We start from the raw sequence: 23,073 nt of genomic DNA, 5'->3' as shown, positions 1-23,073 counted from the left end.
ATATTGGTTTTGAAAAAAAATCTAAAATTGGGTTTGATGTCTTCAATATTAGAAAAGAGACATCCCAATATTTGAATGTTCGGTGATTGCTCAAGGACTCCCTCATTTTGTCCCATTAAAAGGAATAAATTAGCAATGGGGATACCGTTCCCACCCGCATTGCAAACTGCATCAGTTTAAAAAGAACCGGGTAGCTGATTGGAAAGATTTGGCCTATGCAAAGTTTCTGCCAAAAATAGATGGACAAAAATAAGTCTTTTGACCAAATATGCAGAAGCTTAACAGGAGAGCTGCCCTGAATGAAGTAACTTTGTGGGCATTTTAAAATAATATTTGGCTATTTCGTTTTGATTGTCTGACATCTGTGACTTAGGTATGCACTTGGCTCAAATGCAGAACTGACTTTTCCCAAAAGTATAAGAGAGTCTCATAAATCTAATTATCTCCTCCCAGCCTTATGTATGCATGGTGATTACTTAAATTGGCCTAACTGTCAATGTGTATAGAATAGATAGCATTGCTGCAAAGTCATCCCAGGTGGTCCTGAATGTCAACATACTACTGAACCTTAATTTAGTTCATTGGGATGCCTAATTATTTTTCTCCATTCACTATTGTCAAGATGTATCCTGACCACAGATGACTCCTCTGCCCTACCTAACCAATTACTTTATCTAGATGATATGTGATGTCCACAATTTTCAAGCCAGATAGATAAGTTACAGGCAATTGACATATACCATAGCACCAATCTGTGTATGTCTTTGGAATTGAATCCCCCATTACTAAGAACCTCCTCCATCCAAAAGTTTAATTTAAGTTCCAAGTATAGATCTAAGATCCTCCTTAAAAAAAATCTTATTTTGAGAATTTTACTCCCTGAAAGCTTCATACTGCATGACTACTATAACATTGCAGTCGGAATGGAAAACCTGTTTCATCCTTGAAGACCTATGTTATTAACTTCTGTTCTACTATCTTAGTCATAAGAGCTGCTTGCTCTTGAGAGCCAAGAGTTCATAGCACCATTATTTCTAATTCTAGCCATAGGGAGATAATCAAATATATAACACTTTGTACAATAGACTTCATAACCCCCATTGTTCTATGTAATTTCTGGCTGCATCACTGTTGTTATTTCTTACATTTATTTAGGTAGGCTATCAAGATCTTTCAATTCTCAAGAAGTTAATTGCTGTAGTTTTCTAAGTCTTCTGCCAAACTAGTACAAATGCTTAGTATATAAATCAACTTCACTGAAGTTTATTAAGTTTATTCCCTGGTAAGGCGTCTCCTTTTCTAATGTCTAGCTACAACTACTGAGATTGGAAGGGCTGAGTTTAAAAATGTGGGTGTGTGCATAGTTGAAGGGGGAGTGGATGTCATTTTATTTCCTGACTATGGAGATATTATTTTTGCATAATCAGTGGGGAATTATTTGAATGTAATTTCCTGAAAAGCATGGGACTTGTTCAGAGCCTCTCAATATACTTTCCCAAAATCTGACTTCTAGTTCTTTTGCCTTTCTATTTAATTCTATTATAGTTCTGGGAAATTAGAATTCAAATGTAGTATAGTGATTAACTTGTTGGACTAGGAGTGGGGAGACCCAGGTTCTGGTCTACCTCAGCTTAGCAGCTGACTGTGTGACTCTGAGCCAGTCACTCTTTCTCAACTCAATCTACACCACAGGATAGTTGTTATGTGGGGAAACAATAAGAAAGAACAATGGGTATGCCAGCTTGAGTTCCTGTACAAAAGACGGGATATAATAACACATAAACATGAATAAACTCAATTGATTTTCAGTTTATGTTCATATTCCAATTAGACCAGTAATTTTCAATTGTGGCACCTTTAAAATGTGTGGATTCCAATTCCCATACTGACTAGGGAAGTCTGGGAGTTGAAGTCCACATCCTAAAGTTGTCTTCAGCATTTGAAAAACACTGAATTACACCAGCAAGAGATTAAAAAAAATTCTGGATTTCCTTTTTTGGGAGTAAATGTCTGAGTTATTAAGGAATTACTGTCTCGGCAGTCAGTTAATTCTTTAGCAATACTTCCTACAGAAGCTTAACAAGTCCATATCACTATATTTTATAAAGACTACAAAGGCCATAATGCTCAACTGACATAAGTGATTGAACTAAACTATCCCAACAAGCACTTGTCAACAGTTCTTTTCTTGTAAATAAATATATCACACACGAGTCAACATAAATTATGTATTTATTATTTGGGCTTAAATCCTACTCTAGTCCATAGACTCAAAATAGCTATAATATTCACATAGTAAATAGGTTCAAAACATAGAGAAAAGAAAACAATGTATTTCATATGCTGTCTACTGTCAACCCTCTATCCTCCAATTACAATTCAAGATCCATTTCAACTAGCTTCCAAAGACCCTTTAGAAGAGGATGTAATGAAGATTTGTTTCTTTATCCCTTATAGTGATCTTCTAAATGAAAGATATTATAACATGTCCTCGTTTGCCTCTTACCAAATGGCAGATTCCACTCAGAAGTACCTATCTATTTATCTTTCTCTAACTGTGTATGTGGAAAGCTGCATTTTAAACCAGATGTAGTCTTAAACTGCTGTCAAAGCAAGTTCCAAGTATTGCATAGGGCTGGAAGGGACCTCAGAAGCCTTCAGGTCCAACCTCCTGGTCAAGGCAAGAGCCTTATATCATCACGAATGGTTGTCCAGTCTTGTTTTGAAAATCTCTGTTGATGAAGCACTCACAACCCAAGCAGGCAAAGTATTCCATTGATTAATTGTTCTCACTGTCAGAAAACGTCTCCTTCCTTCTAGGTTGGATCTGTTTTTAACAAGCTTCCACCCATTACTTCTTATCCTTTCCTCTGATGAATAATAGAACTAATCACAGTAATTATGACATAATGCAATGAATGACCATTCTTAAAGCCTCTCATTCCAGAAAAGGTCACAACTGGTGCAAAAGCACCCATTGACATATGATAACAATTGTATGCTAATGTAATTAAAATTGTGATATGACAATTCTGCAAAATTATATTTAACTGTTGAGCAGACATACACAGTTATATTGTTATCACTTTTTTGGGTATAACTTTGATAACCTGATATAAAACAATAACAGAGGGGATCTTTTAGGTTATCTAGTGTAAGTTTCTAGTATGAAGCACCCACAACTTCTGAAGGCAAGATGTTCCATTGGGTGATTGTTCTCACTGTCACACAATTTCCTTATTTCTAGGTTAAATCTCTCCTTGATCAGTTTCCATCCATTGTCCCTTGTCTGCCCTTTGGATGTTTTGGAAAATAGGTTGTCCCCTTCTTCTCTGTGATAGTCCCAATAGTCACACAACTTGCTCATTTACTATTTTTTTATGAAACTTTTGTTTTGCTTTGGTAATATTAAATGCTGAGATCCACAATCTGCTCACTACCACTCAATTGAACTTTTCAGTACAGTATTTTTGGGAAATTAAAAAAGAGAAATTATAAAGCAAGGAGGAAAAATTATCAGATTTTATATTTTGGATTTGAGGGGGAGGTTGCCTAAACCTAAAACCAGTTCTGAGCGAGAGCTGTTTCCAGGAAAAGCTCAGACTGCACAGTCTGCTGTTTTCTGGATGAGTAACTTCATCTAGAGTCAAGTTTGGATTTCTCTGAAATTTGAAGACATTTGAATCAACAACCGTTCTGTCTTACTGAAGGTTAAATCTGACTCTGTTTCTCCCTATCTAAAGACTGAAAACTTCCAGGCAATGAATCACGCCTTCAGCTGTATCGCCTAAACAATGTGGACATACACAACTGGGAATCATCAGCACACTTAATTAATTACATGTTGACAAATAATTCCTGAGTAGTTCCATGTTGATATTAACCAAGGCCTGGAGCAATTTCTTCCTCCCATTTACTGAAACTACCTATTCCGGAAGGAGAACCACAGCAACACAGTATTCTCCTCCCTTGCATGCTATGGAAATAAAACATGATTGGTACTATCAAAATCTGTTGAGACACCCAATAGGATGGAAGCAAGTGGGGAGGAATCCTCCTATGTAAGTGGGTATACAGCAGAGATGGTATTCAGCTGGTTCTCTCTAGTTCCGGCAAACCAGTAGCGGGAGCTGTGGGAGGCTCTGCCCACCCACCCCATCATGCGCAAGCACTGCACATGTGCAGAAGGCAGTGTGCATGCACAGAAGGCAATGCGTTTGAGTGAAGTGAGTACGTGCTCATGCACGCTCTCATTTGCAAACCAGTAGGGCAGGTAAGTGAATCCCACCACTGATATACAGTATATCTGTTCATGTGCAACCATGTCAGTAGTTCTATTAATATTTTATTACTTAAGCTGCATTTAGACATATTTTACAAATATCTGAATATACATTTGAACAATGTACAAATAAGGAAATAATAAGAATTAATGTAGAGCATAATTAAAATAAATAGCAGAGGGACAAGCAACTGATACAGCACTACAGGAAATACAGGTACATATATATATATACCCATATATATCTATACATACATACATCTATACATACATCTATACATACATACATACATACATCTATACATACATACATACATACATACATACATATATTGTGTTATATTTGTGCTGATAAATAAATAAAGGGAGACTAGTATAGATCTATTTCAAGCTATTTAGCTCTCATCAGCTAGCCATACCCTTACTGGGATTCAAACCTGTGCTATATTACATCTTAGGCAAACGTCTTAGCCATTAAACCACAAGTTCTCCTCCTTATCAGCTGAAGCCAGGGAAGAAGGTATATATTTAGTGTCACAACCCCTGGTAAGCCCCAATTATGGGAGGAAGCTAACAGCTCCCATTATCTGTCAATCGGCTTGTCACAAGAGTCCATCATGACAGAAACCCAATATTTTTACTGTTGCCTTTGTTTCACATTTTGTGTTATATTTGTGCTGATAAATAAATAAAGGAAGACTAGTATAGATCTATTTCAAGCTATTTAGCTCTCATCAGCTAGCCATACCCTTACTGGGATTCCAACCTGTGCTATATTACATTTTAGGCATTACAAGCTAGCTTCCTCCCATAATTGGGGCTTACCAGGGGTTGTGACACTAAATATATACCTTCTTCCCTGGCTTCAGCTGATAAGGAGAACTTGTGACTTAATGGCTAAGACGTTTGCCTAAGATGTAATATAGCACAGGTTCGAATCCCAGTAAGGGATTATATATATGTGTGTGTATATATATATATACACACATACATACATACATACACACACACACATACATATACATACATATATACACATACATACATACATGCATGCATACATATACACAGACACATACGGGTTTTGGCCTCAAAACTCAGCCTGAAGATGGCGAGTGAGACCTCACTGAAACGTTGCCAAGACAATCTCAATTTTACATGGGAAAAGACCCGAATACAACAAGATCAGCAAGATCACCCTGTGAAAATCTACGAATATATGTATGTATGTATGTATGTATGTATGTGTATATATATGTATGTATGTATATGTATGTATGTATATATATATATATATGCATATGTATGTATGTGTATATGTATGTATGTATGTGTGTGTGTGTGTGTGTGTGTGTGTGTATGTATGTATGTATGTATGTATGTATATATATATATATATATATATATATATATATATATATATGCATATGCATATGCATATGCATATGCGTTGTATTTGTGCTGATAAATAAATAAAGGGAGACTAATATAGATCTATTTCAAGCTATTTAGCTCCCATCAGTTAGCCATACCCTTACTGGGATTTGAACCTGTGCTGTATTACACATTAGGCAGTTGTGTTAGCCACTAAGCCACAGGTTCTCCTTCTATATCATATATATGTTCTGACCCCCCTCATCCCACACCAACACACACTCCAAGCCAAAGATAAGTTACGGCATTTAATTAACAGACAGGTCCTTGGCAGCAAACCGGCACAGACAAGCTTGGGTAGCAATCCAGTACAGATAAGCCGTGGCAGCAATCCAGCCTGCCAAGCTCACAATAATGTTCTCCGACATTAGTTCCTGCGTTGACTTCTGCAAAAGGGTGTGTGCACAAGCAGTCCTTTTATAGTCTGGAGAGGAGCCTAATGACCACCAGCTGAGTGCAATTACTTCCTGTAATTGCGTAATTGTTCCTTACGCCTATTAGCTCTCCGGTGCCGGTCATCTAGGAACAACTCCCTTGGCTCCTCCCCACTGCTGACGTCCGGATCACACTCCCTTATCTCCTCCCCACTGGTCCAAGGCTCAGGCACCTCTTGGTGGCCAACCAGCCTCTCTGCGCCCTGCTTGGAATCGGAACCCTGTCCAGGGTCCTCCACATTCTCCAAAACCTGGAGGCATCTTTGCAGCCATCTAGATCAGTGTTTCTCAACCTTGGTAACTTTAAGATGTGTGGTATTACATTTCCATATTTCCCCAGCGAGAATGTTAGCTAGAGGTCCTCCTGTTTTTTGTAAATCAAATCTGGTAGGCTGGCTTATTATACAATACAGGTAATCTTTGGTTTGCAACCACAACTGAACCCAACATTTCTGTTGTTAAGGAAGGCCGTTGTTAGGTTAGTTTTGCCCCATTTCATGACTGCGTATCACTGGAGTTGCTAGGTAAATCGTGTAGTCGTTAAGCAAATCTGGCTTCTTCCATTGACTGCTTGTCTGAAGCCAGCTGGGAAGGTTACAAATGGTGATCATCATGCAACTGTCATAAATACATGCCAGTTGCCAAGCCCTTGATCTTGGATCACATGACCATGGGGATGCTGCAATGATTGTGTGAAAAATGGTCATAAGCAGTGGTGGGTTTGGATTCCGTTTCAACTAGTACGTGCATGCGTGCATGCGTACGGTGCTCATGCACGGCACGCATGCCACACCCATGCATTGTAGCTGGAAACGATGCTTCCGTAAGCCTCCGCAAAACTCCAGCTGCTCGGCGGAGCGTCGCACAGGTGCGTGCACGGAAGCACCAACAGCTTTAAAACACAGTAAAGAGCTCGGGCGGGCGGGCCCTCTGGAGCAGGGTACCGGAACAGTATTTGGTGCTCAGGGCAGGCTCTGGTACGCCCGTACCGGGGCATACCGCCTGCAACCCAACACTGGTCATAAGTCTCTTTTTCAGTGCCATCATAACTTTGAAAGGTCAGTAAATGAATGGTTGTAAATTGAGGTCTATATTTTAACTGCCAAGAATTTTCTGTCTAATGAGCTAATTAATAAGACAAATGTAAGACCAGTGGTCCCCAAACTTGGCAACTTTAAGACTTATCTTATCTTAGCCAGCATATCTTTCTGGAGAATTCTGGGAGTTGAAGTCCACAAAGTCTTAAAGTTGCCAAGTTTGATGACCTCTATGTATGACCCTTTATCATGGAACAAATTCTCCCAACCAGCAGGATGACCAGGTTCCACCCAAACTGCTCCCTCCCTTTTCAGAATCTCTTTTCCATCCTCTGGGACCTCCTTCCCGTCAACCTTTGCGCCCCACCTTCCCCTCGTCGTAGAGATAAAAAATGTAAAGAGCATTGCATTCTTCAACGGAACGCTTCCCAGAGGTAAACTTCCACACGATTTGACCCTCTTTCCGGCAAGTTCTTCAAGCACGACGCAGGAAATTTAAAGTGGGATTAGCACATTATGGACGTTATATTTTTCCATCTCCAGGCCTCATCCCCGCCACGCAACCTTTCTTTCCCCCTTCGAGTCCCGCCTTTCTAGAACGTCACCAGGGGCTTGCCCCGCCCACTCCGTCCCGTTGCCTCGGCGGCCCCGGAGAGCGATGGGGGCGGGCAGAGGGGAGGGAGGCCTTCTGGCGCGCTTTCCGCGAGGGAGGGGGCGGGGCCGCGGTTATTTGGTCGGCCTGTGGCGCGCGGCCGCTCTCTTTTCTCTCCCTCGCGTGGCTTCGTTCCCCCTCCACCACCACCTCCTCTTCCCCGGTTCTGTCTCGTTTCGGCCTTCTGTGCCCAGCTATGCCCAACATCGTGCTCTTCAGCGGGAGCTCCCACCAGGACTTATCCCAGCGCGTGGCTGATCGCCTGGGGCTGGACCTGGGGAAGGTGGTGACGAAGAAGTTCAGCAACCAGGAGACCAGGTGAGCCTAAGGGCGGCGGGTCGGCCCTCCTCTGTCTCCCTTGGATGTTATCCCCGCGATTCTCAGTGCCCCCCTCCCGATGAGGGTTGCTCCTTTGCACTCAGGATGGTGGAAGTTGGGACGGCAGATAAAAGAAGGGCGGGTGTGAACCCCATAAGTGAATTGTGCAGCCAAGGATTTCTGGAAATGCGCAGCCTCCTCCAGTCGCGTGTAAAAGTCTCGCCCAGTTCCTTCGTGGATGGATCTGGATGGAGGACAAGACTACTATGTCACTCATGAGTCTTCGGATTTGAGGGGGGGGGGCGAAGGAATAAACAATCGGGGAGAACTTTATGAAATAAATCTTGCATGCATCCAGAAGAACGCTCTGCTCTGCTCAACAATGTTTGTTGGCATTAAAAAAAAAGTTCCTACTAGAAGCCGCTTTAATCCCTTTCCTTCCTGTATACACCAGTATGTTTAGTCTGGAGGCTGCTACCTACCTTATATATCAACAAGTTTGCTTCGCCACAAATTGTAGCCTCGGTACCTTATCTGGGATATTATCTCATTTTCAGTCCTTTTGGACAACAGTCCTTTTGTACTTCTGGTATGTTTTTTTTAAAATATATGATCATATTAATACATAAAATCTCTGGGTTTCAAATCCAAGTGAATTATGGGCAAATTATTTCTGAGTTTAAAAATATTCCACATTGTCATAAACTCTACTTGGAAATAAGATTTCCAAGATGTAGGTACTTTTCAGGCTGTGTGCTGGTCACAAGTCGTAACTAACCAAAACTGCTGAGACTAATGATCCCCTCTACTCACTTAGCTTTATATATACTTTATTACTAGCTTTAAACTGTTTTTCTCTTCTGATGACAGTCTTGTTTATTAAAAGAACTGAATAATGTTTTTAAAAGCTCTGTTGATTTCATCATTACCTAACTTTCTTGCTTCTCAGCAAATGTTGTTTTCCAGTGATCATGTGACTAGGAAAAAGGTTTAGGCCAATCATCAAGCAAAATTACAAATAATGTGAAAGTTTTTTCTTCTGAACTAATTTCACTTGGAAATATTCCACTTATGAGATTAAGAGAACATGCATTGAACAGTATTTAAAAATAGTTTAAATTTCACAAGGTTTGTTATAGAGTATTTCTAAGTACACTGTAATTCTTTATTTTTAAATATATGTGCTTAACATTTCCACCTTGAACTGCCCTAAATTGACTCAGGGAACAGGGTTACTTTTATTTACTCCAGATCCCAGTATGTCTCCTGTGATCTAGCTGTGACCTCAGAAATGCTCTGGATATTCATTAATAACTGCATAGGCAAAGCTTATTACATATGTTCCTCCACAGTAAACATAAAGCAATCAAGAACAGTGGTTCTTCTGAATAGCATGTTGTTGTGAAAGCAAGTAACAGAATAATATAAAGCTATTTAAGTAAATTAACGTTAAATAGTCTTAATTTCTAAGTTGTGTGTGTGTGTGTGTTGTATTATCAGTCACATTAAGTCAAGAATTCAGTTCATTTTATTATTTATTGTTCTTTTTCTCCTTTTGATTAACAAAATCTGTATTATATTGTCTCATAGTCATGGAGTAACAGAATTGAAAAAGACCGTGAAAGTCAAGTAGTCTAATGTCCTATTCAGTACAGGATCTACCAGAAATGTTGAACAAACGACCAGACTTAGTTGAAGAACTCTAGGAAAGAATTCACCACTTCAAGGGCTCAGTCTGTTCCAAAGGCTGGCATTGTACAGTCAAAAAGCTGCTCTTTATATCTAGCATGAACATAATTCCTTCCAGTTTTAATTTATATTCTGCAACAAGATAAGCCTATTCCTTCTTCTGTGTGTCATATCTTAGGATACGTAAACGTTATCATTATATTTTGAGACTTGAAAGAACAGGTTAGGGATAGATCATGAAGAAAATCTATATGGTCACTAGGAGTTGAAAATGACTGCTGCCAATAGTCAGTTATATTTCCCTGTAGTGTTTCTTATAAGCTAGAGATTATTATTGTAATCTTACTATTGTTATAAAGGAATATGTGCACACAGAATATTTCATGGAAAATATTCTAAGAACCGAATTGGATTTGGCATCCATTCTTCAGGTAATTCTTGGAGAGCTGAAGTAGCATAAAACCCCAAGGTTTGTCAATTCACTTTTAGTCCTTGCTTGCCAATTCCTTTTTATCTTTTCCAATATTGGCACTTTAATTTTTCTGCTTCCATGTAAGTATTTTACGTGAAATGATTCTCTATTTTTAATGAATGTCTATTCTTTTTAGTTTCATTGCAAATTCACTAATGTTATGCTACATTAGTCTATACTTGATCTATTTAATTGTGTATTTTTCATTTATGCTTAATTTGAATGCAAATCAACTTTGACAGATCTCAAAAAATTAGAATTAGAATTTGATCTAGTTAGTACGGTACTTGAGTTGGAGAATAACTGGGGCAGCGGAGCAAATCGGAAAGTTCCCCTCCCCTAAAAAATGCCCAACACCATTGTGGAAGAAGATAATGACAAATCAACTCGTGTAATATTATCAAGAAAATTCTCAAGATGCTGATTTGTCTTTTTATCTTCATTTTTTCTCCAATGTGTCTTGTAAATAAAATTGTTTTAAGAGAGTACAGTTGGATTCTGCATTCAACTTCTTAAGAAAATATGAAATCATATTTTATCATTAGAGTACTTCTGTGAGATAGCCAATAATCTTCACAGTAGGAAATGGAAATGGCTATCTGGAGTTGATTTCCTATATTCAACCTCACTTCACCATCTTTTGAGTTAATCTCAGTTATTAAGTAATAGGAAATAAAGTGATACTGGTAGTTTGCTGATGTTTTTGTCTTTTTGTTACTATCTGTCATTAGATTTTTATCCCACATTTATTGCTGTTTATAAGTAACGCAATGTGGTGAAAGTACATAATACACTTTCTTCCTCTCTTATTTCACAACAACCCTGTGAGGTGAAACTGGGCTGAGAGAGGGTAATTGACCCAAACTCACCATATGTCACTGTGAGTGTATATATGCACACACACTTGGGAAATTGATGTCAGTCTTTACTACTATCTGGAGTTAATGGCACATGTGCCTTCACTTTCTAGTGTAGTTATTTGGATAGAAATACATCGTTAGGCCATCTCATGTTGTATTTCTAGCCTAACCTTCTCTAAACTGGTTCCTTCTAAATATGTTAAAACTGTAGCTTCCATAATTCTCATATAACATGGCTAATAGTTGGCCAGATTGACTGAAGTCAATTCTATGATCTGTAGAACCTTCATGTTTGGAAGGCATCCAGTCTAGGGAAGATCTTGCTGACTGCATTTGTTCTGTTCTTATCAGAACGTTATTACACTAGTGACTGTTTTGCACTGTGCATTATTAGAAGTGAACAATTAACCAATTGGCTTAGTATTAAAATACTACTAATCCTCTTCCTGAATTTCAGGCTATTTCCACACAACTCCAAGGAAAATGTCTGTGTACATTGATAAGGCTTGCCCTGACGGTCAACAAACTTTTGTTCTTTTGGACCAGTTGAGGGAATGAATTCCAGAATCAACATTTGGTCAGCATGTTCAATCTCTTTTACCAGTATCCTCCAAAATTATTGTTCCTTGCTACTTGTTAGCTGTGTCTCTTTTAATGGGTTTGAAAACTGGTAATATTACTTGACTAGAAATTGTCATATGGTTAAATTAAAGTGCAGTAGCTACCGTATTTTTCAGAGTATAAGACGCAGCTTTTTCGCTCAGAAAAGAGGGTGAAAATCTGGGTGGGTCTTATACAATACAGCATTTTTTGCCTCCTGATACTCCGCCCCCTTCACCAAAATGGCTGTGCATAGTCTTTAGGGGGCTTCCAGAGTGCTCCTGGGGGCTGGGAAGGGCAAAAATGAGTGAAAAACAGGCCATTTTTTGCTTGTTTTCACCCCCAGGAGCACTCTATAAGCCTCCTAAAGGCTATGCATGCCTTCTTTTTTGACAAAAGATGGGCCGCTTTTGGAAGGTCTGCAGAGTGCAAAACCTTTTTTTAAAATTTACCTCTACAACATCTTGGTGCATCTTATACTCCGATGCGTCTTATACTCCGAAAAATACAGTAACTTCTAGTCAGGCAAGATTTCATTCCTGTGCACTAAAGTGAAAGCCGTCTAGATGATATGGAGATCAGCTTCCCTCAGACTTAGCCATCATGGCTAATGTTCAGAAAGCATTCCTGAATAAGAGCTAGGGGGTGTTTGGTTCTCCATTTCTGCTGTGCATTATAAATCCTCTTGAATTAGTGAATTTTTTCAAAGTGGTTTTGCATAGAACTACAATATTAATCTTTTATGCTGCTCAGCCTTAATTAGCTTTATGTTTTGTGATTGTAAAATGTTCTCATTTTTAATTATATTTTACATTTGATAATATAGCTATATTCTCCAAAAGATTTATCTCTGCATTCAATCAGACACTGGATGGAGATCCTTTGCCATTTGAACTCATTCAGTCAGCGTAAAGCAGACATAAATTTCTGCTTTCTTTCTTACTTCTTTCCCTAAAAAAAGGAAACCTTAACAATGTAGTCAGTTCTTTTCACCCACATACATGCCACAGGCAGGGAAAAACGAGACAGCCTTATAAATGGGTGGGAAAGGATTGTTAATATTGTACATCCCTTGTGAACTGTTCATATAACATAGTTCACTGGAGAGATGTGAGATAGTACTCTACTACAGTGCTTAAGTTGATTGGCTGGGAGAACTAGTCTTGTGGGGGGGAGTTGTTTGTTTGTTTAAATGTAACACAACTCCATGATCTATTTACACATAGGCAATGTGTTTTAATTTGGATCCTCAATTGTATTTATTCCTCTGGGAATTTCCCAGAAAGATGAGATATAAACATCAACAATTAATAACTCATCCTTTTCTTTTGTGATACCTGAATTAAGAGTTCATATGGCAGTATTGCCAAACAGGTAGCCTGACAAAGGTTCTTAAAATACCATACTAGCTCACAATGTTTCATTTACAATGCTTTCCAAAACAACTGTCTGTAATTTAACATTGCTCCTGAACATAATACAGATTCAGGTAATAATATAACTAGAATTTAAATGTTTTTATATTATAGGTAATCTGAACTCCTTTCAAGATAATTGAAGGTCTAGATTTGAGTTAGACTATTCTGTCACACTTCCTTGCTCCTAAGAAAAGACATGGAAGCTTTAAAAAGTTGAAGATAAGCACTATGTTTGAGACTCCCACATGCACCAAAGCATATATGTGATAAGCCACCTAGAGTTGTCTCCAGTAGTGAGATGCATATACGTATAATAACTAAGTAATAAATGAAGCACTTTTTAACTTTGAATTTGAAAATTGAACATTAAATGTAAAATCTATCTACCCAATTCAAAGAAGGGGTGATTCCATTCTGCCCAATTTTTCCATCCCGCTCTACCAACAGTTTAATTAGTGTGTTTGTCATTTTGGGAATGGCTTGTAGATATTATCCCATCAGGGCTAAGTACAAATCAGCTTTCTGCACAAAATGGTTGCATTGACTTGAATTCAGTGAAATGGATTGGGATATGAACTATACTTGTAATGGGTGCATTGTGTTGCTTTGACAGTAGAGTGACATATAGCTAGTCCTTATTTAACAGCTGATAAATGGTTACACTATGCACCCTAGCTACATATTTGCATGCCTTGCAGGTCAGCTCTATGATTTGTGTCGTGTTCTGTGATTACAGAATCACAGAAGGTGGCGCAGTGGTTAAATGCAGCACTGCAGGCTACTGCTAGATCAGCAGGTCAGCGGTTCAAATCTCACCGGCTCAGGGTTGACTCAGCCTTCCATCCTTCCGAGGTGGGTAAAATGAGGACCCAGATTGTTGGGGGCAATATGCTGACTCTCTGTAAACCGCTTAGAGAGGCCTGAAAGGCCTATGAAGCGGTATATAAGTCCACTGCTATTACATGATGTAATGTGTGATGTATTTTTGTTGGTTTCCAGCATTTTTTGCTGATTTCCAGCATAAAATGGCCATTCAAGTGAATAGACTCGCTTAACAACCACAATGAAAAAGTCTGGAAAATTACTTCAGGTCATATGAGTACCTCGACTTACAAGCATACTTCTGGGCTCAATTATGGTTCTAAGTTTTAGGACTACCTGTAGTTAAAATAGGGAACTGAATAGGCTTGTTTCACCAAAGGAAAGTAAGGTAAGGTAGCAAGGTAATTATATTCTGAATTGTGAGGGCCAGCCATGGATTTCTCACAACATGGCTACTGTTGTGAGATTGCCTATAAATAGTTTCCATTATTGACATGGCCATCACAAAATGACCATTGGCCAGAAGGCAAACTGATTAGATTGCCTCTACTCTCCAGAATGTTCTGTATTGTTCTTTATCTTTTATTTCTTGACTGTAGGGAAGTAAAGAATATTCACCATTTCTCTTATAAAAGTATTTATAGACTGTTTTATATTTTTTAAAAATGGGCAATTCAAATCTTTGACTTCAACCCTATTGCTTAGTTAGTATTTTATCATTAATATTATTTTTGTTTATTTAAAAAACTATTAAAAACTTTAATAAAAATGTGGAATATCTTTCAAAAAGTTATAGTTGTATGATATGTATTGATCATTGTATCAGTTTTAGTCTGTTAATTTTACATTGTGCCTTTTTAAAATTGTATTGAACATCTCTACCATGGCAAAGTAGAAATACACTGATTAAATTATTATTGTTCCCCCAAAAATAGTAATTTTCAATTACAGAATCAGATCATGTGTTTATACACCATTTTCATCTCATTTCCTAACTACTGATTTGGCATGCTTTAATAGAGAATTTGAACAGAAAGATCTCAATTACCAAATTTAATAAGTTGCATAAAACTAACAGATTTTGTGTTGACAAAAAAAATCCTTAATGCCCTTTCATCTATATCGTCATTTCTGAAGATTGCTTAAACTGGATGGGGGGTGAAGAGGAGAGGAGGAGGATTGGTTAATTAGTAATTTTGTCCTTGATACATGTGGAATAAAGTGATTTTTGTAACAGTCTGATGTGCAAAAGTTAGGCTCTTATAACTTCAGATAGACAACATGACTTGTGGAAACAGAAATGATCTTCCCGTTGAAGTGATTTAGACTGTAAGTAAGTATAGGTTCCTTTCTGAGTTGCATTTTTCCCCTAAGCAGACAGCCAAATGCCAAGGAAAGTATTGTCCCATGTGCATTTCAGATATAGTGCTGAGTTTTCAGATGGCTAAATAGAACGTTGGTCTTACCTGAACGTGTCTTTTCAGGGGAAGAGAGGGAGTGGTCACGTGTGGGTATTCTCAAAGCCTGATTGATCCAAAGACAGAGAGTAAACTTCTTAAATACTCCTGCCTTCCATTCTAGCCTGGTTTCCTCGAAGGCGAGCAACAGAACTGAAACAACAACAACAACAAAACACCCTGGGAACCATTCGGCTCTCCCCTTGGCCCCGATAACCTAACCAGAGTGGGTCATGACCACTCCCTCTCTTCCCCTGAAAAGACACGTTGAGATAAGACCAACGTTCTTTTTCCAGTAGAAGAGAGGGAGTGGTCACATGTGGGACATACCTAAGCTTAGTCCTGGGGAGGGAGAAAAAATCAACAACTAAGGCCCAAGGGAAGTATCAGCAGCCACCCTCTGCAGGACCTTCCGACCAAAGGAAGCATCCGCTGAGGCGAACTCATCCAGACGATAATGCCAGATGAACGGTGTCGGGGACACCCAAGTAGCGGCCCAGCAGATGTCTTCAAAAGGAGCCCTAGTGGCCCAAGCCACCGTGGTCACAGCACTCCTGGTGAAATGGGCAGTTATTCCCGATGGAACAGGACGACCTGCCGCCCCATAGGCCTCCACGATGGTCTGTCGCAGCCAACGGCCAATGGTGGCCGAAGACACCCTGGCCCCCAACGTCCCCGGTTGGAAAGAAACAAATAAGGCCTCCGTCCTGCGGACCCCCGCAGTCTGTTGGAGATAAATGCACAAAGCGTGACACACGTCTAAATGGTGCCAGAGCCTCTCCCTATCGAAGAGCCGAGGTGGCGCAGTGGTTAGAGTACGATACTGCAGGCCACTTCAGCTGACTGTTATCTGCAGTTCAGCAGTTCTAATCTCACCGGCTCAAGGTTGACTCAGCCTTCCATCCTTCCGAGGTGGGTGAAAAGAGGACCCAGACTGTGGGGGCGTAAACCGCTTAGAGAGGCTGAAAGCCCTATGAAGCGGCATATAAGTCTAACTGCTATTGCTAAGAGATCCACCAGAGGAGAGCCAAACCTCCGACAGATTCCCCTGAAACAAGGACAGGTGGAGTTGCCACTCGCCATTGTCCAGGGTCACCCGACTCAGCCAGTCCGCTTGGTGGTTGGAAAGACTGGAGATGTGTTCTGACACCAAAGACAACAGGTGCCTCTCCGCCCAGGCGCCGAGCTTCAGTGCCTCCAGCCAGAGAGCCCGAGAGTGAGTCCCCCCCCCCAACGATTTATGTGGGCCTTGGTGGCCACATTGTCTGTCAGAAGGAGTATGTGACGGCCCTCCACGGAGGTCCGAAAGTGTTGCAGGGCCAGGCGCGTTGCCTTCAGTTCCAACCAATTTATATTGTCAGAGATCTGAATCTGTCCACCTGCCCTGAGCCAAACGAGAGCCCACCAGGGCCCCCCAATCAAACAGACTCGTGTCCATGGTTACGGTCACCCTGTCCGACTCCCAGAAGGAGCAGCCCCGCTGAATGGCTGGGGAGATCCACCACCTGAGGGAGGACCGGACTGCCACAGGAAGGCGGAGGGTCCGAAGAGAGTTGCTCATCCTTCCCCTCTGGAAAGGGATGAGCTCCCTCTGAAGAGGCCGGAGGTGGAGTCTGGCCCCCGGGACTATCCCTATACAAGAGACCATCTTGCCTAACAACTGCGATAATGTGAGGACTGAGACTAACCGACTTTTGTGAACGTTTTCTGCGAGCTGGTGCAGACTCTTCTGATGATCCTGGGACAGACGGACCACACTCCACACGGAGTCTATGACTGTCCCTAGGTGAAGGATGTGCGTGGAGGGGGAGAGATGGCTCTTGGGGAAGTTCACCAAAACCCCCAGAGATTGAAGACTCCGGATGGTGAGACGGAGGTCTGAGACTGCCTGAGGAAGGGACCCCACCTGAACTAGGACATTGTCTAAGTAACATTGGAGTCTCACCAGGATGGAACACAGATGAGCCGCCAACGCCGCCAGTACCTTCGTAAATGTGCGGGGGGATGAAGCCAACCTGAAGGAGAGAGCCCTATACTGGTAATGGCGATCTCCGTGCGAGAATCTCAGAAACCTGCGATGAGCTGGCAGAATTGGGATATGTAGGTAGGCCTCTAGGGTCCACCGACGCTAGGAAGTCCCCCTTTCGGATGCCCTGAAAGATAGACTTGAGGGAGGACATCTTGAAGTGCCTGTACACCAGAAAACGGTTCAGGCGCTTGAGGTCCAGAATTGCCCTCCAGCCCCCCAAGCTCTTCAGAACTACAAACAGGTTGGAGTAGTGGCCCAGACCCCGTTCCACCAGGGGAACTGCCTCCACCGCCTGAATGTCGAGAAGGTGTTTTATTGCCTGATCCATCAGACAGTGGCATTCCAGACTCCGGGACGGAGGGAACGACTTGAAGAGATTCGAGGAATGGAGAGAAATTCTAACCTGAGACCATGACGTACCGTGGATCTGACCCAAGCATCCAATGTGATCTCGTCCCATTGATCCGCATAGAGGGGCAGGCGGCCGCCTATGGGACGACTCAGGTTCAAGTCACTTCCCCCTGTGGTAGGGATGACCGCCACTAACCTCGAAAGGGCTGCTGGGACTGTTGTTGGAATCGGTTTCTGCCCTGATAAGACGACCTGGAGAACTGCCTATCAGATCTGAAAGAGGAGAAGTGCTGGTTATGGTCGTAGTCCGGAGCCCTACGATAAGGATGAGGTTGAGCCTCGGGCTTTTTAGCATTAGATGGGAGAACCTTCTTTTTGTCTTTGTTCTCGACCAGAATGGGGTCGAGAGCCTCCCAAAAAAGATTAGGACCCTTGAACGGGGCAGCCGCTAGATTCCACTTAGCCTTGTTATCCATTTGCCAGTTACACAGCCATAAAAGCCGGCGGGAAGTAACCGAAGTGGCCAAGGCACTGGACGCCAATTTAACCGTGTCCAGAGTTGCATCAGTGGAAAATTGGGAGGCCACAATGATCTTAGTCAGATCCTGGTGGAGCCGTTTGTCCTGGATCGGAATGCGATCCTGGAGCTGCCGAAGCCACATGACCGTGGCGCAGTTGAAATAAGAGGCCGAGGCCACGGACTTTATGGCCCAGGCATTGGCATTGAATTTTTTCCTTAAGGTAAGCTCTGTGTGCTTATCTTCTGGCTTCAACTTGTCTGCTGCATCACCTGACACCACCAGTGAGGAAGAAACCAGGGTCATTACTTCCAGGGTTCGAGAAATTGGAGGGTCGGACCCACTGGTTGGTCAGGACCTCCATAAACAAAGGAGGAGCTTGAATCTTCTCCTTGTTCGTGGCCGTGTTCAAAAACATGGCCATGTCAGGGTCCCTAGGTGGGAGCACCGTGGGATCCTCAGTTCCAACCTTGGTGGTCTTTCTTGCCTTGTTCAGGAGGATCTTGAACATGACCGGGGGGAAAAAACCCGAAGAAGAGGGAGCATCGGGGGGGGGGGCGCATCCTCGTCCTCCGAGAAACTCCTGGAGGTTCTCCTCTCCCATGACTGAAGCTTCACTAACCATGTATGGAGAGGACGCCCTGTACTGGGCACGGCCCATTCCCCCCTGCCTAGCAGAGTGGGAGCTCCTATCCTACTGGGTGATGCCCCGTGAAATGGCTGCAGAAATAAGTCTTTCAATACCTTTCAATACCTTCAGGAAGACGCTCCAAATCCTCCATATCCCCATAAGGAGAGCTAGGCCTCTGAGGAGCCAACCTGCGTGAAGGACAAGGCCCCCTGGACGTACTGTCCAAAGGATCTGCAGAACTCCTCCTAGTCAAACCTGGAGGGACCGAAGGAGAGGGAGACTCCCTCCGCCTGGAATAGCTGCGGGACCTGGCTGGGGAGGCCAAGGGAGAAGAAGGGCTGAACCCCCGAGGTGAAGAGTGTACAGAAAGGGGCCTGATTGGAGACCAGGACCTGCCTCTGGATGCAAGCCGTCTTTCTGCCCTGGCAGAGGTCTTTTCAATGGCCTTGTGTCTCCTGGCCTCCTCCCTCGTGGAGGATCGCTGGGCAGCGAAAGACCTTGGTGGGGGAACCCCTGGTTCGAATCCCTGCTCTAGACCCTCCTCACCCCTCACCGGGCCTACCTGGCCCTGGGGAATTTCCGACCCCTCCTCCATTGCCCCACTCACGGAGGAGGAGAAGGAATCCAGGCCTCTGTAGGCCCCGCCGGCACCTGGGCCTTCGGATCGCGTGGAAGGGCTAGGCCAAAACACCCCCCAGCCTGGCCTCCCGATCAGTCGCAGCCAAGGAGAAAGGGCCTCGTGCACGTGGCGGCAGATAAAATGGCCGCCAGAATGCCACGCGGAAGAAAGAGGCCAAGGGAAACAACGAGCAGCTCTGCCTGGCTACTAGGAGCCAACACCGCCTTAGCAAACGTTGGGGGGCCACACAGCACACAGGCATGCACTCCCTCCCCAAGGAGCCCCCCCCCCGCAACTGCGATCAACAGCTGAAGTGCGCAGCTGCCGCCTGGATCAAATAGCAGTTCCGCAGACTGCTTGTGCGCACCTCGTGGCGTCAAAGCCACTTCCCTTGCCAATCTGCGTGAAGGGAAAGGCTACCTCTCCTGCAGCTGTGCTTGGAGCTGGCACCCCCACAATCCCGGGGATAGGGCTGAGGCTCCAGGCCCGCGAGGGGGAAGGATAGATGCCCCACAGGGCCCTCCCCGACCACCCGAGGCAGAGGACTGTCCCTTGGGGCCGCAGCTGCAGTTTAGAATTTAGCAAATTTTAAAATGCCCAATTAAACCAAATAACAGATCAGATTGAACAAAAAAATTTCCTACCTAGAAACAATTCTCAACAGTGCTTGGACCAAGAGACTGAGAGGAAACTGGGCTACAATGGAAGGCAGGAGTATTTAAGAAGTTTACTCTCAGTGTTTGGACCAATCAGGCTTTGAGAATACCCCACACGTGACCACTCCCTCTCTTCCACTGGAAAAGCAAGTGTGTACTTGGTTGCAGGCATAAAAATATATTTCCATTCTTACTGATGGGCTGGATTGAAACTACTCCATTGCTCTTGCTTCTTTCCTAGGTTCAGTTCTGTTGTTTTTTGTGCAGTGAAGCTTCAAAAATGTTTTGAACTGCTGCTTCCATTATTTGCTATAGATATTAGTTATTTTTAAAAATGAATTCTACAACAAAAATAATGATACTTCAAAAATCTTTTCTTCCTCATTTTTTTTAAAGAGATGCAGAAGTTCAGGCTGAATGCTATTGATTACCCAATCTACAGAACGGGATGACTTTGCATTGCTCTCAGGGTGTTGGCTTGAGAGAAGGATGTAAATGAGATATCTAGCTTTCCTGAAGCTATTTTTTAAAAATGCATTTTAAAATTATCTCCTTAAGGAACTGTAGAACAAACCTTTCATTATTTTTTGAATATTGTTACTGCTATTGATACCCTCCCGAAAATGTCCACAGAGGTCTGTATGGTTCTCACCCTGATGTTATTCAGAAAGTTGTTGAAAAATCTGACTTATTTTCCCTAGACCTTGGGGTATAAGGTAGATGCTGTGACCTTGTAGGACTTTTGTGTTAGTGACTTTTTTTCCTGAATGGTCTACGACCCAAGTTCTGTTATTGTTTCCTAGTTTGAAAGTTGTAAGCCAGATATAGTCTTGTGGGCTTGGGTAGCCTCTAAACTGCATGAAGAATAAATGAATCCCATGATGAAGCTAAGCATGTGAATATATGAATGGAAATAAGTCCATAAATGAATGGGGGCCTTCATCTGAAAAGGAATGCAAACAGGCTCAGCATGTAACCACTCCCAGCTTACTTTTATCTATTTCTGAAGAGGACTAATTTGTAAAAAAGTCAATTATGAATGCAAAATGTTAATGGTCTCTAAGATTAGAGTGCTCAGTTGTCATTGCTTCACAGTGCTTATTTTAATCTTTTAGTGTGGAGATTGGTGAAAGTGTTAGAGGAGAAGATGTGTACATTGTCCAAAGTGGTTGTGGAGAAATAAATGATAACTTGATGGAGCTTCTCATCATGATCAATGCTTGCAAGATTGCATCATCTTCACGTGTGACAGCAGTAATTCCATGTTTTCCTTACGCCAGGCAAGATAAGAAAGATAAGGTAAGTGAGGGGTGAGAATTCTCTTTTAGCCAATTTATTAAGATTCTGAAGCTAATGCCCTGAAACAGAGAATTTATTTACAGGCAAACCATTTGTTTTCATAACTGATTCGTTTGGTACAATATTTTGTGAAGTGTACAGTTTCACATTCCTCAGCTCTTGCCCCCTCAAGAGTTTTGGAAGGGAGGAACGGGATCACAAAATGATAACTATAATGATATATGAAAAAACCAAAGTTTTTTTACGATTACAAGTCTGCCTTTTGCTATTATATTATTTAAAATGGAAAAAGAGAGCATTTTTATAAGACAATTATTTTTCTTATATCTGATTGGCTAAGTATAAGTATATATTTTTCTTTTTCCATGGGAGGGAAGGAGATTAAACTGGTATACGGAGTTACAAAATAATTAGGCTGTATTATCTTAAGGTGCTCGGAACCATAAACAATAATGAAAAAAAATATGATCTAAAACAATTATTAAAAGTTTCCAAACTTAGTTACAACACTAAATTTACTGAGCATCTGGGCCACTGCAAAATGTTTATTGTACTGGTACTTGTATTTTTTTCCATTTAAAAATAAATTTACTACTGAAGTATTGAGAGAAATTGGCAATGCATTTCATGTATTCCTCAGACCTTGTGGCTGCAAACTTTTAGTCTGTAACATACAGTGCTAAAGAATTCTTAAACCCAGTTTGGATTACTGCTATATTATGACCTCATTTTTTTCAGCATCTTCCAATCTGGTAGGAAAGTTGTATTACGTTAACTACGTTTGTTTACCATTTAAATTATGTGACCAATGGTAGTCAAGTTGTATATCTTAAACTTGCCTTTAAAATTAGCTTAACATGTGCAACCTATCCATGCTTTTCTATTGCCAGGAAATAAAGTATCACTACAGGAAACTCCAGAGGTTCTGGCCCAAATTAAGATCCAGAGCCATGAAAGTAGAATCCATATCGTAATTTCTTTAGATGAAAATAAAATAGAACTTCACTTAAAATCTGATGCCAAGCGAAGTACAAGAGAAAGGGAGAGAAAGTTAGGAAACAATACCCTTATTTTGGAACATGTTTCTTTCTTCACTCCACCTTAAATGAAAAAAGACTGTTCTCCAAAGCCACCACCATGAAGAGAAGGAAGAGAAATTCAAGACTTTGTTTTTAAAATACAGTTTACTAAAATATTTTTACAGATGTATGCTCTACGTGTGTCCATGTGAATGGAACAAAAAAGACATTAACTACTGCGTTGCACTGTGGAATTTGTAAACTTTCTAGACTTGAGCGATAATTCCCAGTAACGCCATCCGCATGGCCACTAATAATAGATGGAGCTAGGGCCATGGCTTTTGTAACATGGAGAAATAGTTCTAAAATATAAGTCTGCCTTCCATTCCCTTTGTGCTTACAGTATTTGACTTGATTAAAATATCAACAACAGTGTAAAAAACAACGGTGATGGCAAGCTGGGCAGGTGTTGTAAC

The 23,073-nt window shown here is 41.6% G+C and overlaps 1 protein-coding gene and 1 long non-coding RNA gene across 4 annotated transcripts in view; both read left to right on the top strand.

The window, feature by feature from the left end:
* The first annotated feature begins 7,935 nt into the window (after positions 1-7,935).
* Positions 7,936-23,073, top strand: part of PRPS2 (phosphoribosyl pyrophosphate synthetase 2) — a 29,753-nt gene continuing 14,615 nt past the window's right edge. For both annotated transcript variants that reach the window (XM_032226328.1, XM_032226327.1), the window contains exons 1-2: positions 7,936-8,157; positions 21,395-21,578. In XM_032226328.1, coding sequence (XP_032082219.1) covers positions 8,036-8,157; positions 21,395-21,578 — 306 coding nt within the window. In that variant the 5' untranslated portion in view covers positions 7,936-8,035. The remainder of the gene's footprint in view (positions 8,158-21,394; positions 21,579-23,073) is intronic.
* On the top strand, positions 8,164-16,330 carry LOC116514683. Of its 2 annotated transcripts, none has more exons than XR_004256150.1 (3): positions 8,164-9,595; positions 11,636-11,781; positions 15,291-16,330. It is a non-coding gene; the product is annotated as an uncharacterized LOC116514683 (long non-coding RNA). The 2 variants fall into 2 exon arrangements; XR_004256151.1 differs by lacking the exon at positions 8,164-9,595 and adding an exon at positions 9,602-10,398.

The sequence above is a fragment of the Thamnophis elegans genome, chromosome 11 (assembly GCF_009769535.1).
Source record: "Thamnophis elegans isolate rThaEle1 chromosome 11, rThaEle1.pri, whole genome shotgun sequence".
Lineage (NCBI taxonomy): Eukaryota > Metazoa > Chordata > Lepidosauria > Squamata > Colubridae > Thamnophis > Thamnophis elegans.
The sequence above is the reverse complement of the archived record's forward strand: the minus strand, read 5'-3'. Positions and strand labels throughout refer to the sequence as shown.